Source organism: Glandiceps talaboti, chromosome 7 (genome assembly GCF_964340395.1).
Source record: "Glandiceps talaboti chromosome 7, keGlaTala1.1, whole genome shotgun sequence".
NCBI lineage: Eukaryota > Metazoa > Hemichordata > Enteropneusta > Spengelidae > Glandiceps > Glandiceps talaboti.
In genome coordinates, this window is record NC_135555.1 from 15,449,299 (window position 1) to 15,469,377 (window position 20,079).

Sequence of the window (20,079 nt, forward strand, 5' to 3'; positions counted from 1 at the left end):
ACATGAAATACTCAGTAGTAAAAAAAATTTAGATTTGAAATTTTGAATACTGAACTGTTGCATATATTCCTAAGCATGAGATGATATTATCATTATGTTGTCAAGATTTGTATTACAAAGTTTCTAAAACTAGACAAAAAGAGATGGAGTGTAAAATTAGGTGACTTACAACTAGCATGTTTATGTGTTATAACACACCACCATCCATGAACGTGCTAGTTGATGGCTGTCTTATTTCAACAATGGGGTTTAATTAAAAGATATCACAGAGTCATGATAATTTTGCATGTCTTATACATGTATTATACTAAATGTACTGCTAGTAAATCAGTTTACTCTTATATATATTTCTATTTTGTGCACACAGACACAGCATGTTGCCCATCAAGCATAGAATGCTTATTACAACAGCATTAATCATAGTCTGTATCAATGGAATTGATACAATAAAGTATCCATGTTCGTACAACTCTGATACATGTAAGTGATTTTGGCAGTTTTATGGTGTTTTAGTTGTTCAACTTGTTGATTTTTTGTGTCGATACAAATACCTGAATTCCTCTTGCATGTCAAGGTTAATAAGATGTGAAATTTTGAACTGAAAAAAAAACTGCAACATTTCCATAGCATCACTGTGACTGTGAAATATATAAAAATGTTACAGTTTTAATATATCATTTAAATTCAACATGTCTATGGTGAATGTTTTAGAGAATCAGTACTGTTACTATTACAACACTTCTTTGACTAGGAGTATACATGTACATGTAGAATACAATCTGTTAGTGAATACGACACAATTTCTTTACCTGTTTCCTGCATTTATTGTCCTTTGTTCTATTTTGTTTCCTGAGTGCACTAGCACAACCTTCCTACATCTGACACAATACCATAGGAGTTCATGTTTAAAATCCCTTGCGATGAGTATAACCCACTCAATCATTTCAAGAATGCATCTTATGTCGAAACTTACAGGTACAATGTACAGTACCTCTGACAGAACAGTATTCAACACTCTGTTGTGCAGACAACGATGTTACTGTTATTGTTTAGGTGGATTTGTTCATTTTCAACTTCAATCCTGGAAGGTTAACTGTACATGTAAGTAAGGTGGATTTTGATTGACCATGCTAAGCGAGGTTTGAACATGAACACCTATGGTATTGCGTCAGATGTAGGGAAGGAGGCACTCACTCACAGAAAAACAAAATCAAAATCAAACGACAATAAATGAACGACATAGACTGATAGAGGTAAATAAAGAAATCAAGCCGTATTCACTACATCAGATTTTTAGTTAGGTTATAGAATTCTGCCCTTACATATACATGTACATTTTATCTTTCTCTGACATTATCTTAGTTGTATGTACATTTCTGGGAGATCGTGACTATGAAGTGAGGGCAAACACAAACATAAACACCTATGCTGAAGGTCAGTCACTGCTTTTGAATAGTGGATTCCATGAAGAAGTTTGTGTGTTATTCAAGGGAACCAGGAGTACACGTAAGTACATTTGTACAATGAGAAGTGCCGTTCTTGAATTTTCAGTTATGATCACTTTTCACTTTGAAAAACCCGAACTGTTTTGTTGAAAAGATAATGAAGATCACAGGGTGGGGCTACAAATATATGTCATATAAATTCTAGAATGAATGGATACAACTGTATACATGTACATTGTACTTTGTCAATGTATTTTATCAGTAAACCTTTTCAGCATAAAAAATGCAATATGTATTCGATAATACTCCAGTTACAGCTACATTTGTATTAGTGAAGCTTAAACTTAAAGCCATAAATTACATTTGGGCAATAGCAATCACATTTCCCACTTCACAACTGAGAAATATCACAAATATACATATACATGTACCTGCTAAATTTCATAGTTACAATAAGTAATACTACAAGATTTTGGAGCCATCTACAATTACAATCAATCAATCAATCAATCAATCAATCAATCAATCAAAATAGTTTATAATGTGCCAGACTTCAGAACCAAAGTACAAATGTACTGTTCAATGGCACTAATAGTAATACAAGTCAAGCCACTCAAAATGCTTGGTTGAACATACATTTACAAAAATATGGTGCTCATGAAGGTGTCTACATTTGATGATTGCCATATACAAAATGTATGTTTGTACATGTATATCCAATGGTATAGAATTCCATAGTCTTTGGCACACAATTTCAAAATGCATGGCTACCGTATGTCTTGGTCTTGAACTGTGTTGGAAATAGGAGATTCTTGTTAGCTGAACAAAGGGAACACATCAGAGTGTAACTTTGCAGAAGGTTGTGGATATATCCTGAAGCTTTGTCATTGAGAGTTTTGCTTGTGTCACAAGGAGAATTTTGTAGTGTATCCTGAAATGAACTGGCAACCAGTGTAGAGTTTGAAGGATAAGAGAAATATGGGTGAACTTGCTTGAGGGAAACAATTGAATAGACTATACATGTACATGTATATGCTAGTATGGTGCATGTCCATGTATTCAGTCTCATCCTGATTGCAGCATCTGAGATATCCAAAGGAAAATTTGTTAACAATATTAGTTTGTTCATTATACAGCGCAAGCCTTCAGATTCTGCTCCAGTGATGAAGAGCCTAATTCGCATGGCCTGACTCATCACAATGGCAGGTTTATCCATTCAGGCAACATGATCAGCTATAAGATACTAAGCCTGACAAAGGATGATGCAGGAAGTTACTGGTTCCAAACTTTCACAGGTGATGAAGTGTCACACACAGCTGTGACAATATTAGGTAGGTTTTCACAACAACTTATACTGGTATTACATGTAAACAGCATACAGATGGTAACGTATTTGCTACAACTCCAGTATTACAACAAGGTGTGTGTTTGAATTGGTGGTGTAGGTCTACCAAAGTTAAAATATAGAAAACAGAGACACAAGACACTAACTAATCATTTCATGCAAGGTGCCAAACGAGGCCCATGTGCATGTCACTTCAAAGTGGTCTAAGTTCAGATGATACTGATACTTGGAAGACAAGTAAATGACAGCAATACACTTCATCTCACTGAACTTCCAGGTTTTTATTAAACATAGTGAATTCTCAAGCCTTCAAAGACTGACATCCTATTTTTATGGTGTAATTACATGTACCGGTACATAGACTTACTACAGTAACCAAGTCACAATATTTAAACAATAATGTACGCCCTCCCAGCCCATAATGGACGAAAGCAAACTTTGAACGACATAATGGGCGAGGCGACAGCCGAGCCCATTATGGAGTGCAAAGTTTGCTTGAGTCCATTATGGACTGGGAGGGCATACATTATTGTTATTATTTTATAGTTTTGCCAATTCCAGTGAATTTGTAGACCGAGAAACGCAAAACAACGTATGATATACACAGCGCTGAACATCGTCTGTCATGTTCGGCCCGGAAGCTGAATACTAATCATAGCGACACACATACGTACACGTACACACACATATACACTTCAATGAACTGTTGTGAACACAAATTTGTTTCATGAATGCGTTGTATTTTTAAACAGTGGAAATGACAATCATAAGTAACAACATACGTTTCGAAAAGATACCTAGTCGTATGAAGAAACAGAACAAATAAGCTTGTATTGTTATGCTCGTTCCGGGGCCGCGATGCCCAATAACGGAGTACATTATCAGTAATAATGTACAGCGATGACGTCACAAAATTCACTGGAATTGGTAATGCTATAATATAATTCTTGATAATGACACTTAGATGTTATTCTTCAATACTTTTTCTTCCTTCAACCAAGAACAATACAAGTGACCTACATTGTACAGTATGTTGCTGGACTCGTAGTGACAAAGCCATCTTAAGTCATTTAAGTCATGAGTACTTTCCAGCTGAATGAAGAAAATTATTTTGGAAAATAACATAATTATACCAGTGCCAATAATATCAATTAAAGAAAAATGGGGAAAAGTAATGGCAATTTTGAATGTTTTGGGACAGACAAGCTTTGTAATAACATAGACGTGCGTTGTTGTGATGTAGAACAGCCAGGGTATAAATTCCTTATTTTCTTGTTCAACTTGGCTTATTAATAATTTTATGCAATAGACAATGTTCTTTGTGCATCTATTTTCTATAACTATATTTTTCTTTCCACTGTAGACCCTGGACAGACACCAATGCTTGGACATGCTAGGACTGATGTCCCTGCATGCATCATAACCAGACTGAACCAAAGCAACTCGATAGATGTTGTATGGCGTACCACTGACATAAATGACCCACCATTATTTGAGATGATCATAAAGGATGGTGAGATTGACCATGAAGCCAGAGGATGCAATGTGATGGATACTGACAGGTCTCCTTTAGTTCAACGTGGGACATGTATTATCAACTATCCTAAGGTGACCCAGGATGATGAGACAACATATGATTTAACAGAGACTCATTATGATTCTTCAGTATCAACATCTTTCAAACTACAGAGACAGGGTAGGTCTACTATACACATACATCATGTTGTATAAATTATTTTATGAATCCATTCTGCTTTGGCAGCCTGGTGTCAGCATGGTGTTAACACAGGGCTAAACAGTACATGTAAAACATCAGGCTGACATGTACGATATAGTTGCTACCATATATCTGTATGCGGATAAAGTGTTAGTGCCCACCTGGTGTTAGTACTGAGCAAGCCCGATATAGCCACGTCAAAAAAGAAATTCTTGAGCGTTACTGCTACCTACTGTAGCTTACATTTTGTACTTTTAAGTTCATATAGTAAATGTTTTTGTTTGAGGGCATTATGTTGGTGAAATCTACAAAGTGTTTTTACCTGGATTCCCAACCAAATTATGGTATACATAGTAAGGAGTACATATGGCAATTTATGCAAATTTTAACAGGTTTCATTGCTCTTTCGCCAGGGTTTCAAAACATTAGCAGTGAGACAATGCCATACAAAATGTATGTAGACTTTCTTGGACTTGTGAAATACCTGAACTACAAAAATGTAGTCAACATGATGAATGATTGTGGCTAACATACATGTACATGTACATTGTATACCGTACTGTAAGTGTTCTTGATCAAACGAAACATGTAAGGACCATAGTGGTGTTTTTTAAATGAAATATCACTGATCCCTAAGGGAAGTACATGTAATACTAAAAGAAATTGGACAAATAATTCCATTATTCAGTAGTTGTTCTTGCAAATGATGTATGACTGCAATGACAACAGAAACTAACAGTGTATGATAACTTTTCATTCCCCCTTTTTAAACAGACGACTTTCCCATACCCAGTAGAGCAGAAATAGTTGGTGATATGAATACAGACCTGACATCCACAGTTGCAAGTTCTGTGAAAGGTATGTAATGACCTCAATCCTTTGAACTTTTGTGATTTCAGATGGTTATACAAATCCATCAAATTATCAAATTTATGCAAAGATTATCACCTTGTTTGGATTTTTTTTGCAGGTGCTGGTTCAACCCTATTTATTGATATCACTACTCTAGCACTAACAGTTATAGTTGGATATATCAATGTTATATTTGCTGTACAGTAGTGACCAGGTCTGGCCCCAAGATATTGTTGTTTATGTCAAAGGTGTTATTGATACATGTGTACATAATTTATTATATATATAGTTGTTATATTGACATGGATCATCAACTTTCTGAATGATTGACACATTTTAATGTACAACTTACAATCTCCTGTTCCCTGCCAATAAGGTTAAATAGATATTCAAAACTTCTTGGAATGACACCTCTCAGTTCATGCTGGAAATTATCACAGTCATCATTTTCACTTGGACCTAAAGAGAGAGAATGAAAAAAAATGTAGCTTTTTATACCATGCATGAGCCAAGTTTTACAGAAAATATGGACTATACATTCTGGTTGTTCTACTTCACGACAATACATGTACGTGTCTATGTCACGACAACAAGTGTCTATGTCACTGGTTTGAAATGAGTCAAAACGTTCAAAATAGCCATTACTTTCCCCCGATTATTCTTTGATATTACTGGTGCTGGTATAATCATGTTATTCTCCAATATTTTTCTTCATTCAGCCGGAAAATACTCATGACCTAAGGGTTGTCACTACTCGTCTTGCGACTCATCATGACATACAGGCCCCCTTAGGTCACTCGTATTTCCCTTGGCTGAAGGAAGAAAAATATTGAGGAATAACATCTCATTAGGTATTGACTTGTCGACTTACATACTTAATCACAAATAGTGCCTTTTGATAATCTTTGTCACTTCACAATAAGTGTTGGTTTGTATTGGAAAGGAAGTTCAGTATAAAATTCATGTAAATCAATTTTTACAACAAAAATACCGCTATGGAGAGGTTTAAAATTTAAAAGACAAGTATTTCATCAGCAAAAGTTCATATCTCAATAAATATTTGAAACATCCAAGACATTTTATATTATTTCCTTTTATATGTTTTTTACATTAGTCATTAGCAATTATATCTGAAATGTACAAGACATTTTATATTGATCACGAAATGGTTAACATTTTGTTACATGAGATTTGAAATGCAAATAAAGTTGATCATTACATGATACATGTAAGTGTGCCCTCGTGTATTTTTCAATACAAAATTGTATACCTGTTTTCACTAATTAATTTCTTCTGTTTATACAAATGTATATGTACAAAACAGTCTCTCGAAATGTCTGTTATTGATACTTTTTAATTTAAGTACTTTGGAATCATCAGTACCTTTCGCACCCTTACACTATTACATGTACATCAGGTATAATAAAAGAAATAAGATGTGATAACTTATATTTTGGTATATATTTTCATAAAGTTGGTAATCATTAAACTTGTGGTTGAAATCAAATCACGAAAAAGATGTGATTTTTCACCTTCATAAATCATTGAGTTTGTTGTTCACCTGATTGCAAGCATATCATGTCCAAAACCAAGTCCCAAGCAATTTGATCAAATGCAAAGTGTTGTCACTTACCTATCATAGTGAATGTTTTCCCTGAACCAGTTTGTCCACTGAAATCAAGAAAATCAGTTTTCCTCGTTAATTATAAAGGTTTTCTTTGACTTATACAATGTATGTAGTATTTCTAGTCAAAATTCCTGCCACATGTAGTCATTCATCATAGTTCACAACACATAATGAACACTGGTGACACTTCAGAAATTTAACCCTTTTTGTTTCATTACCTGGTTCTTCACACTAATAAATTTTAAAGGCAATTTGAATTAATAGGCAAAAGAAAAATAATTATATTGTTTGTAACTGAATCAACAAGTTTTTTTTCTTTGATTTGAAAAAAAATCTATTCATAGAAATACATGGTTGGATAATAGTAAGACAATAACCCATATCAATACCAATTAGACATTATCCGGGTTATCACCAAAATTTTCTTTGTTCGGCCAAGGAAATTATGAACAGCATTTTTACTTAACACTGGAAGTGAGCCTTGATGTGCACATGGTAAAATAAGATAATCCATATCTTGATGATAGTAATCCAGGTTAATAAGGTTTAAAGAGATAAAATAGAAAAATGAAGATTTACATAAATATACATAAATAGAAATCACTTACTAGGCAAAGATCGTTCCATTATAACCTGCAACGCAACTTTCAATAATTGATCTACCAACAGCTCCAAAAACGCCCTCCTGAAATATGAAAAAAGTTTTAACATTATAACAACTATACATGTAAATTACATCACTTCAGAAAATTAATGGTTTAGTCACCATAAAAACCATGGCAGTTGTAAAAAAAAAACTCTACAAAATGTTAGCTTTGAGACCCCAATTTCAATAGTTCTATAGGAGAGAGTGCAGAGTGGTCGTGGGTCGCATTTCCAGATGAAGTGATTATATTGTTGTCAATATGGAAGGTCTTAGGGACGGTCGCACAATGTCACACAAGCTCAGTAAGTGAACTTTGTTCATTTAGGGGGATCTGGCATCAATGTGATTGCTGAACTTCATTTCCGCACTTCTAACCACATTTCAAAAATGTTCACGCCTTCAATGATAACAGCTTCTGTATTTACTACTGAGATGTTGAAAATTTTTTTACTTCTAATGTCAGATATACATGTACATGTAGTTCTGGGTTTCCGGTAGTATTTTGAGGTGTTTATTACCATCATCTCAGTAAACGGGTTCATCATGTTTACCATCATGTTTTAATACTGCACTGATTGTAGTGGTGTGACCAATAATTGAATATATTTTGCATCATGGTTTATATATCAACGTTTGATACTGTACATGTGAACATTCGTTTAGGGGGAGGGGTTTTTGACCTACATGTAAACGAACGATGTTCATTTAATGAGCTTGTGCGACATTGTGCAATCGTCCCTTACCCAACCCTAGTTTTGATCATCATGCCATTGAATTTAGCTTATTTTCATGGCTCCAGATCACTTGTGGAAGAGTCTTGTGTTCATTTTACCAATTTCTGCTCAGTAATAAAGTTTTGTTGAGCATCCTGTTAATACTGCATGGCTTAGTTTTCATATCAGTATGGGACCCCAAGGTATGCATTTACATGTATACGGGTGTAAAATGGATGGCAACATTTAAAACCTTGATGACATTTACTGTAAGAACTAACATCTCTTCCAAATTCAAAACAAGTCATGCCAAACTCTATCTTTCATTTCAATTTGAATGTTGCACGCAATCTGCAGAAAACAACAAAACATACAATACCTGTGTCGTGTTGATATCTGCCACATGGTCATAGGTGAATACTTTAGATTCAGGTTTACTGAATACAACGATACTGTTAGGAGGTGTGACCTTCAAACAATGTGCACTGTCAAGCTCACTGTCAGGATTATCAGGAGGCCGTACTCTGACATACACCTTGATTGAATCGCCTTCACTGTCAAATAAATAGTATAATATATATGTACAATAACTATAATATATCTCAAAACATAGTACAGAATTATTAGAACAAGCACAGTAAGATTCAGATGTACACATGTACTACACTTACTACAATTTTCATCAGGTTTCATGTACATTGTACTTGTAATTTTTTATACGTTCCATTGAAGAATATTTACTAACACGCTACAATGTTGTACATTTGTATAGTACATTTTGAATGGACGTGTCTTTTTGCTAGTACAATGCAACTGTTCAACATGTACTAATAGACTTTTCATACATTTAGGTTTTGATATGGTTTGCCTATTTCTACAGTGTATAAATTAGTAAACTGTCAGGGCTTGAGATTAACTTGTTTCTTTGGTAGTCCTAGTGGGCTATACCGATTTCAGAAATTGGTAGCCCAAGTATTGTGACCATTAGCCCCATATTCCTGAACTGAAAACAGAGTTCCTCTATTGCAAATATGTGTGTCACTTTTTTGTCCGTAAATCTTCCATCACTGCATAATTAGTGGTAGCCTTAAAGGGCAACAAGCTGCAACTGATGGTAGTCCCATGACAAGAATTGGTAGTCTGTGGACAAGGGACTACTGTTAATTTTGAGTCCTGACAACAGATACATTTGTATCTGCACTGACTAATAAATTGTGAAAAATAAAACTTTGGTGTCCAACATGATTCCTCTTAATTCAAATAAGAAATCACATTGCTATAACTAATGTTAATCTTATTACTATAATCATGTATCAATCTAACATTCCCCAACTTACTAGCGACAAGAATAAAGAATGTTACATAGATATTTCCAGTGCTATGAGTTTGAATAATGTAAATTCATGATCTTTACACAAATACTAGTTTTTGGAGCTGATCCAAGAATTTATTGTACAGCACATACATTGTATTTCATTTGATTCAACAAGATGCTGTGTTTAATGACTCATGCACAGACTTGTCAGAAAATAATTAAACTACTATGTAACATAATACACCTACTCTTTCTAGCTTTTGATGTTATCACTTTATATACATTTTATTGTATGTATGTGTGTTCAAAAAAGTATTGATAACATACAAAAATGTACTGCCAACTTTTGAAAGTATTTTTTTTTTAAATCTTTAAAATTTGTAAGATTTTATGTTAATGAATGACTACAATTTCACAAAGCAAATGGTACACTGTACAGTTTGTAATGTAGGCTTGGTGCAACCCTCGACACACTTGTAACATGCACCCAACAGCCAAATCTGGGTTTGTTTGTTTTTTTTACACTTTTCTCAGTCGGTTGCTATCCAATACAGACTGCAGCCATAAATCAGCATTTACAGCCAAAAGTGAGCTGCCAACTGTCAGCCTCATTCTGTAATAATCTTGCAGCCATTTATGACAATTCAGCCATATACATATATTCTGCTATTTCAACCAAGAAACAGCCATCACAGTCAGTTTAGCAACTTTGAAGAGGGAGATTCTGTTCATGTAAATGCAGTTTAGTATTTAATTTTAGGTAAATTCTGTAGCTTGCCTACAAGTCTTGCTGCCAGACTCATGACAACATCATCCCTTTGTTAGGTGCAAAAAGTGTGCCCAGAGCAACAAAGCCGCAAGAAGTGAGTGACTTTAGCCCCAATATTCAGTGGTAATATTAATAACAAAATATGGCTAAAGTAAAGATGATAATTTCATGATAATCTTTCATATATTTGTTAAAGATTCCACAAGATATCTTTCAGAGATGTACACGTACCATCTTCAATAACAGCGGTTACAATTCATAGAAAAATTACGGGATCACTCACCGATATTCTCCACTAAAATTAAATTAGGCATTTTGCTGTGAAATATTAAATATGAATTTACATGTATATACCAAAAGGATACTAACCCCAAGAGTTGGCTTGGTGTTACTACATGTATCTCACGAAGCTGCAATAATGGTAGCATTTTAATAAATTTTATATGTACCGGTAACTCGTTAGTTCTTTAAACTTTAATTTTGAGCTTTGATTTTGGGGGTTTTTTTAAAAATAATTTCAGGGGTTTGTATTCCAAACTAACCACGGTGGCACCACCACGAAAAAAAGCTCAAAAACAAACCAAACTAAAACAAAAAATCAAAACACTCACCTTGAATTCATAATGTCTGTGGTATTTGATGAGTTAGATTTGATGACGAGATGAAAACAAAAGAAATGGAATTGTTACAGTCAGGAAGTTCCAATAATTATGAATGCATAAACACATCACACACAAAAACACTGAACGATACACAAACGGATACCCGTTTATTAATGCAGCGGTATAATCCGACAAAGAATGTAACCCGCTTGATTTTTATGTAACTTGGCACATTGCCTGATCTCATCCCTGGAGATTTTCATATATGTATGGATCTCACACAAGGACTCCGAGCAGACTGACTTGAAGTTGAAGCCCCTCCGCTGTTCAGCCGTCAAACTCGTGACAATAAACCCCGTTTACATTTATCGAAGATTTTCATCGCTTTAAAATCACTGACTACCTACCTGTTGATGATGGCATATCGGAACTTATAAACGCACTGAAGTTATATACTGATCAAGGCAGCAATTATTAAACGTAAAGGCTATTTCTGCGTGCACGACCCAGTAACGTTTGAAATTGGCGGCTGTGAGATCATACGAGAAAATACGAGATTCGATTAGCGAGTCGAGAAATATTCCGATTCAAAAGCAGATAAATATTGGTGTTATCTTGGTGCCAAGAACAGTTAGGAGAAATCAAATAAATCTTTTGAAGTTTTTTTTAAATCCTATATTAGACGAGGGTAACGACTTTAATTTTCGAACAAGGTTTTACAAATTCATATTCGTTTGTTTACAATTACTTTCCTCACACGTTTCAATGTTTACAACTGATGCCAGCTGACAGACTGACTTTGCACTGTTGTATGTTGCACGTTGTTGACAAATTATGGCAGGAAGAAGGAATATTAATTATATAAAACCATCAGAGCCTGCCTTTCTCAGTAAATTCAAGGAACGTGTCGGCTACAAGGAGGGTCCAACCATTGACACAAAGGTAATTGTATCATCAAAATTAATGATTTTAATTTTTTATATCATAACGTTTTCATGTTTTATTGTACCATGGAATGAATCGCTGTACATGTTTGGACTATCAGTATCACCCACAGGAAGAACAACATTATACTTTGCATACTATAGTACTTATAATTAAAGCAATACTTATACAAACTGAATGCGATAAATGAGTATGGTATCAATAAAATGATTTTAGGTATCAATATATATTTTTTAATTAATGTGGTCAGTTACACCATGGAGGTATAATCTCCCATATGTACCTGTAATGGTTACACCAGAGATCTATAGTCCCAACTTACCCCGTCTGCAAGCAGGTCTGTAATTATAGATCAATGGTTACTTTACATAACAGTATATTATTATCTATGGTGTTATTGAATTGTGTAGAAAAAGCAAGAGTTAGAAGACTTGGATTCTGATGATTTACCAGAAGTAGAGGATGAAAAACCAGTTGTTGTTACATTGAAGAAAGGAGATTTGACACAGATCGAAGCTGAACATTATGCAAAGACTACCGGCAAAAAGTTAGAAGAACTTGGAAAGGATGGTAAATGAAAACCTTTTATTACTCTCCAGCCATTACAAATAACAGCATGTCATTGTCTTTCTGTTCAGTCTGCTCTGTCTGTCTCCCTCTCTGTGCCACTCTATCTCTGTCTGTCTGTCTGTCTGTCTGTCTGTCTGATTTTTGTCTCTGCCCCCCCCTCTCTCTCTCTCTCTCTCTCTCTCTCTCTCTCTCTCTCTCTCTCTCTCTCTCTCTCTCTCTCTCTCTCTCTCTCTCTCTCTCTCTCTCTCTCTCTCTCTCTCTCTCTCTCTCTCTCTCTCTCTCTCTCTCTCTCATTGTATATCATTTTGTGAGAAAGCACTTCGTTAATCATAATATTCATTGCAACCAACTTTGCTATATTGACATGCTACTATTGTTACATTATTGACAAAGGTTCAAACACAACCACAACCAACCAGTTCAAAATTTTGTAGTTCGATCTATCTTGGTCGATGATCCTCATCAGAATGATAAATTCCATAGTTACAATTGACCACTAGGTGGCAGTATGATCATCCAATTGTACGTGTTAAGTAGTATGATGCCCCTGTCTCTGTTTGTCCTAGGAGTGTAGCGTCTGTTTTTTAAGAAACTGATGAACATTTTTGGTTATTGTTACATTAGCCTGACAGCTATATAAATTGTAAATAGTATATATAGAACTAGAGGTTTTTATTTCTATTATATTGAATTTCTCCTTGTATTGGAGAGGACAACATTTTTCCTGTGTTTTCACAATCAAAACTGGCCAAAAGTTTTGTGCTCCAACACTAAAATAAAAGGTTTTTTTCTAAGTTATGTACATTGTACTGTAGAGCAATTATGTGTTTCTTTCCAATAGACCAAGTGACACATTGTTTGTCTAAATGTTATTCATAAAGATTCATTCTGGTACATTCTCTCACATACAATGTACTTTTTTTTCCCTCACAGATTCACCAGTTGATGGAAAAATCAAATTCAAGAAACCCACAAAAAGGACTAGTGATGAACCCTCTGAGTTAAATGTTAGTTCTGCCAAGAAACAAAAAGAAAGTAGTAAAAAAGATAAGAAAAAGAAAGACACCAAGAAAGTGAAAAATGCAAGTTTATTGTCGTTTGATGATGACGAAGAGGAGTCATAGAGACTAGCACTGAACACAACATAGACTGTATAGGCCATACATTAACCTTTAATGGGTATATCAAACTGGTACACGTTTAAGAATCTGTTGTCACTCAGATATAGTACATGTTCAGAGTTACATATTCGTGATATGACATTAACTTTTACCCTCTTTGTATTAATTGTTTAAAAGAAGTGCCACAAGAGGGTGCCCTTCATGAGTTTAAGTGATTGCTAGACATGTTTGGACTTCAACCAACTTCAGCCTATAAACATTTGAGAAATGATGAATTTGCAAAGGAGCTTTTTGTACCCATGCATCCGGTATGTAAAATCTGCCACCAAACAGCACTCCTCGTGGCCAAACTATACAATCTTTTGTTTTTCTGTTAACCAACACTATCCCATATTGGAAAGTAGTCGCATAGTTTTCTTAAATTAAAAAAAAAAATAGTATTTTTGAATTTCCTGAAATCGTACATAATTTTTCATTCATGTGCATTTTATATACGTCTCTGCAAAATTATTTTTTGGTTTGAAAGTGATGCATTCAAATAATGAATTGGTTTGTCAGGTATAAACATTAACAAAAGTAACCATGCTTACTGTGAGGTAAATGGCCAGTTGGCTTTAATGACAACACGTCTCTAATAATTTATATGTACATGTATACACAGTAAATGTCATGTGGATTAATGAACAAATGCTAGGAGTTTGGACTAGCTATTTTATCGAAATAAATGTAAAAAAACAGAGAAACTAGTGAATCCAGTAAAAACTGTTAAGAGTCCCCATGCCATATACTACATCAGAATATTTATACATGTAGCTAAATATGAGAAATGTTTGTAGATTTCTTGCTTAATTTTGTTTGTTTTTTATGTCAGAAATCAGAAATACAAGAATGTAACACCAGTATCAAGCATGTAAAATACATTTTATATGGAATATAACGTGCGATAAAAAATAATAAATTTCCTTTTTGAATGAAGAACATGAAATGAAGTAGCAGTGTATGGCGTCGGAACATGGGTCAGGCTTGATCGAATGTTACGTAGATTGATAGACAAGACTGAGCCAGTACTAGTTCAATATAATGAGGGAGATGATTTCTTTATTAAAATAACGTTTATATCTTATGAGTGTAAACTAAGATAAAAGGAAAACATTACACATACTAACACAAGATGTTTTGGAGTGTTCAGGGAAATATCGATTTGTGGTTTAGAATTCATATATAATATTTCCCAAACAAAAAATACAAATCCTGTCTTGATTAACATTTTACAGTCACATAAAGCAGACACATAGCGATAATGAGCAAATACTAATACTAATATCACAGAGTACTTGAGTGAGAAATAAACTGTATTCTCAATAAGTGGAGTTTGGATTAAAGTTCATGACAATTCACCATTGTAAACCACAGCCTCTTTTACGACACCATCCAAGATGCAGAAAACATGTACTCTGGCTTGTGAGAATAATAATAACTGTTCTATTTGGTCCATACAGTATCTGTCATCTAATATGTGAAATGTATACATTTATGACTGGTAATTGAAGTTTTGTTTTTCTAAGCACCAGCTATGTAGATGTCGGCTAATCGTTCATTGCTATATTAGTTGCGTTATTTTGCCTGAATTGACCTTCTTGGTACATGTTTACATTTTTTAGCCTGATCGCCTCCTGTAAACATGTACCAAGAAGGTCAATTCAGGCAAAATAACGAAAGTAAAATAGCAATGAACGATTAGCCGACATCAACATCGGATTTTAATCAGATTGTTGTGTGTATGTACATACATACATACATACATACATACATACATACATATAGATACAATGTACATGTTAAAATAAAATTATAACATTACAAATTAATTTCCCAACAACACATACATAGCTTCTTGAATAATATACATTGCACATTTAGTAATCAAACATTTGTTACCATATATCGAATAGACTGGTTTTACACAAATTTGGGTGAAAACCATGATCTTGATTTTTAAAAACATTTCGTAGAATTTTTTTACCAGCATTTTCACTCTGAAGATGTTAATGAGCTAATTTCACAATTGAGTAAACCAAGAATAGCCCTAGCAAGTATGTGGATGTGTACGTGTATTTCTGATTCCTGGTTTGTACATGTACTGTCTTACAATATGGGTGAGTAGCTATCACAGGGTTGTTGTGGTTAAATTAAAATGTAGAATATATACACCTACACTACCTTGTAATACTGGAAAGTTTGCTCAAAAGTATGGGCTCAATTCTAGTTACACGTGTGTAAAAAGTATCACATTCATTCTTCTAATAGTTATCACTTTGCAAACTACTGTCATGTCAAAAATGTATATGAGCACATTCTCAGCACTTCCAATTGACAGTATTATTGTGACACTAACTCTTTGTTATGTCAAATCCTCCACACTATGTTTCTTCATAGCAGTATACATGACCTCCCTCGACAACAAAAATTTTCTGTGATTTGTCATGTGTCACTGCTACTGCCATTGGGTTTTGTATTGTATGATCATTGACGGAGAGTTTGTATTGAAATTTCCCTGAACTGTGAACTTTTAGGACACAGTCAGGGCTTGCAGTTTTAAAGATATCTGATGCTAGTAAGCAAAGGAAAACATTGTCATCCTTATCTATGTCAGTATGGATAGTCATACAAGTTTTATGTTTCCAGATACGACAATACAGACACTTTTCACCATCAGCACTCCACACTTCCGCAAATCCAATAAAGGCCAGGGTCTCAAAAATTCTGAAATAAGTCGTCACTTCCTCATGAGAGTACAATGGCTTCTTGGTATCTCCAATTAACACCACTTGTCCTTGACTAGCAGTGGTAACGAAATAATTAGAGCACTTCTTGCCCTTAAAACACTTGACGTGCTCATACTCGCCATGACATTCAAACATGTGTACCATACCAGAATCATTCTCTGTCACATACAACATGTTATTCTTCACATTCACAGCTAGACTATATGCTCCTTTCATCTTGCCTTCTCCAATTACTCTGATAAAATTACCATCTAAATCATATTCACACACTGGATGGGAGTCACAACCTGTCATCAAACATGTGTTGTGAGCCGAAAATATGACTTCACTCGGGCAACACTTTTCACATTTTAAGGTTAACTTGACACTTTTCTCCTTACTAAGGTCTTGATTAAATATGTGCAAACCAGACCTTTCATCGTATGTGGAATAGGTAGCCACTATTAATTTACCCTGACTATTCACTGCTATCGATGATGCATCAGCCAATTCAGACTGATTTTCAATGCTCTCATCTTCATACTTTATGCGCGTGACTTTAAAAGTTGGAATTACATCTCTGATTGTGAGTGATGAACCTTTCACATCCTTATCATGCAATTTAACTAACACTTCAAGAACACCTGTTGCTAGCATCTCATATGTTACAGTGTGTGTAAGGTTTGTCCTTTGTTCTACTTGTACAGACTCAAAACCTAATGTACATGTATGCACTTCGCCTTCACTATCTGTCAAGGTCACTTTCAACCCCTCATTGTCATACACATGATCCCCATAGTAATTCTTTGCGCACATTTCAAATTTCAACCTGTCATACTTTCTGATGGGATTCTGATAACTTGGATTAACTAGTATGTGGTGAACAGTTGATAGTGCTGCAATAGCTGGTAAATACAGATCATGGTTTCCATTTATCTGTCTAACCTCTACAGGAAGGTTATCAATGTACCAGTGGAGAAAGTCACTTTCCAATTGTTCACTTCGTTTCAGGTGATCATTTATTGTGCTGCACTCTGTTAGTAATTTTGTGTCATTTTCAATGGACAAAACCTGTTTGAGATAGGTAATTGTTTCATCAATGACATCAATATTTGCTTGCAAATTACTGGTGTCCTCAGCTACATCTGACGTCATCGTTTCATAGTGATCTCTTAGTTCCTTAGACAACTCTATCTTTTTGTTTTCTTCACAAGACAGGTTGCTTATCTGTTCTTGCTTTGTGGAGAAGCCTTGCGCCAAAACTTCAGCTGCTTTCTGTGCAGAGAGTAAGCTCTCCTTTGTTTTAGAAAGTTTTCTCTCTATCTGTGAAATAGAGTTTGTTATTTTTTCTTGACGCCAAGACTGTGCTGCAACTTTTATATCTAACATTTGATGATCTCTGTGTTGAATGCGTTCACATATGGAACAGATAGCTTCAGCACATTTTTCACAGTACATGCTAAGATGATCATTTTCATGTTTCTGACAGTAGATTTTGTTCCTTTCTCTGAAATCTATCATCTTCAGTATAGACTGCACTAAGTCTTCTGCTTCTTCCTCTTTGTACCTCCATTCCCCTAGACTTTCAATGTACTTTTGTTCATGTTCACTGTCCAGAGAACTAGTTTTAAGTTTTTCAATGTCATCCTTTTTGGCACCAAGACGGACCAGTACCTCAGCAATCTCACACCAGTAACCTTGAAAATGCAAGTCATTGACACTTGTTTGACCATGACAAAGTTCATTACGATAATACTTGATACGGGCAATATCAGCTTCTTTACTTGTGTCAGATGTTGGTGGCAAGTTATCCCACCCAGTCTTTGGTGGGTGCAGGTTACAAATATTCCTAAGCAGAGCCGTCAACAATGTGATGTCAAAGTGCATGGAATTAACTTTTCCAGTCGTAGGATACAAAATATTCCACTGTTTAGGGTTGATGACTCTAGGTTTCAGTTTGTTCAGACTCGTTTTGTTATTAAACTGAGCAAGATTATTAGTTAGACTATTAGGTGGATGGACACTATCAAAGACTTCTCTCAAAGCTCTGGTACCACCATCAATCAGAAGTCTACATAACCTGGCATAGTTGGTCTTTTCTGGTGTTGTCTTAAGTTCTTCAGACAGATCAAAGTTGGCTGCCATGTCTTCTTTCTTGATTTCCAATGATATAAATATTTATCTGACAACAATCTGTTTAAGAAAATAGGGGTATGTGTGATTTACTTAGCTCAAAAATGTGACGTTTTGGCCAAAAATCTTTAATTCCAAAAGTCTGGGCAGATTGGACAGACAAAAGGTTAGAATGTTTGGGGGTTTGTTTGGGATAAATAACGTACGTACCATGACTGAACTCTGTTGTTCAGTTGTGCTAAAAAAAATACTGACACACATATAGACCCCATATATGCCTTACAACTAATAACATGTCAGCATACTCAGTGCCCTTTGGTAACATAATGATAAGTGATGAAACATTCAAATATAAACAAAAAACTAACAAAAAATAAAAAAGTCAATTATTTTGATAGTTTACAAATACATCGAGCAGTGAGCTTTTGAAATTATATATTAACTTCATTAACCTCCAAGTTACCATTATGGCCATGCCATTGTTGTATGGCTGAAGTGTTACCACCAGCTTTGGGCATGTCCTAACAAAATATTTTAAAAGCCATAGCAACCACTGTAAAGTATTGGCTTATTTTTATACTAACATGTGGCAACATTACTACTGAAGACATATCTAGGAAACTTTGTGTGTCAGTCTCTGCCTTCTTTGGTTGTTGCGTGTGGGAATACATGGCGGATGACGGGTGGGGAGAATGGACCATGCACTTTGGCTTTGTCAACCAGACTCTGACGAAGCCAGCATAGAAACGTGAATTGTTCCAATTGAATGCACAAAATTTACACAGTCAGTTGTGCTACAATACGATTGGAGCTATTTTAGTAATTTTGTAGTCACACTCTCTAGAGTATACCTATATGCTATCAAACGTTTAAGAAAGCAAATTGCAAGCCTTGACTTACCACAGAAATTGTTTGATATAGGGGACGTTAGTTTGTTGATTTTTGCTTCTGAGTCAGCAAAATGTCAGTAGGCGTATACTTCCTTCATTAAAGCTGTAGTCTCAGTATCTGGAAATTAAGATACATTGTAATATCACACGATTGACAAAGATTTTACATAAGGAAAGAATATATTTTTTGAAATAACAGTTAAAAGCCAGGGATTCTATACCCTATAAACAACTACCCAACCCTATCACCACTGCTATGTGAGAGGGACAGGCATATACACCTTTCCAAGGCGTATCTACTAAGGCGCTATTTTTACTTTATTTGATTTGTTTTTTAAAAATACCAGCTGATTATAACTCTTTAAGTGTTTCATATGTTGGCATTCAGAGTCTGAGTCATACCCTGAATGGTGTCCAGAAAAAGTTTGGTATTTATATATTTGCTCTTACAATGTAGGTGATAGAGAAATGGTAGAAAGGCCTAAGCTTGTAGAGGTCATAGTTAACATCCCTGTTGTGGTTATTAGGGTTTCATGTCCGCCTTGTATATGCACGTTCACACATTTCAAAATTAGCACAAGAGTATATCTCACCTTCTTACATGTACCAGTAATATTCCAGTTC

The 20,079-nt window shown here is 34.9% G+C and overlaps 2 protein-coding genes across 2 annotated transcripts in view; one reads left to right on the top strand and one right to left on the bottom strand.

The window, feature by feature from the left end:
• LOC144438002 (kinesin-like protein KIF15) overlaps nucleotides 1-10,272 on the bottom strand; it is a 34,164-nt gene extending 23,892 nt beyond the window's left edge. Inside the window, exons 1-5 of the mRNA XM_078127035.1 lie at nucleotides 10,184-10,272; nucleotides 8,725-8,899; nucleotides 7,595-7,671; nucleotides 6,993-7,030; nucleotides 5,712-5,818 (exon numbers count right to left, since the gene is read on the bottom strand). Coding sequence (XP_077983161.1) covers nucleotides 5,712-5,818; nucleotides 6,993-7,030; nucleotides 7,595-7,671; nucleotides 8,725-8,899; nucleotides 10,184-10,272 — 486 coding nt within the window. The remainder of the gene's footprint in view (nucleotides 1-5,711; nucleotides 5,819-6,992; nucleotides 7,031-7,594; nucleotides 7,672-8,724; nucleotides 8,900-10,183) is intronic.
• Nucleotides 10,273-11,813: 1,541 nt separating this feature from the next.
• LOC144438242 (uncharacterized protein KIAA1143 homolog) lies at nucleotides 11,814-14,068 on the top strand. The gene is made up of 3 exons (XM_078127289.1): nucleotides 11,814-11,973; nucleotides 12,387-12,546; nucleotides 13,480-14,068. Exons 1-3 carry the CDS (start codon nucleotides 11,866-11,868, stop codon nucleotides 13,668-13,670), a joined length of 459 nt encoding a protein of 152 aa, XP_077983415.1. The 5' UTR covers nucleotides 11,814-11,865; the 3' UTR covers nucleotides 13,671-14,068.
• Nucleotides 14,069-20,079: the final 6,011 nt, after the last annotated feature.

What these genes read in the sequence shown, in the direction of transcription:
- LOC144438242 (XM_078127289.1), top strand. Translation starts at nt 11,866, where the DNA reads ATGGCAGGAAGAAGGAATATTAATTATATAAAACCATCAGAGCCTGCC. An exon ending in GTCCAACCATTGACACAAAG is followed by an intron (nt 11,974 to 12,386) that starts GTAATTGTATCA and finishes TGAATTGTGTAG; the next exon opens with AAAAAGCAAGAGTTAGAAGA. An exon ending in AGAAGAACTTGGAAAGGATG is followed by an intron (nt 12,547 to 13,479) that starts GTAAATGAAAAC and finishes TTTCCCTCACAG; the next exon opens with ATTCACCAGTTGATGGAAAA.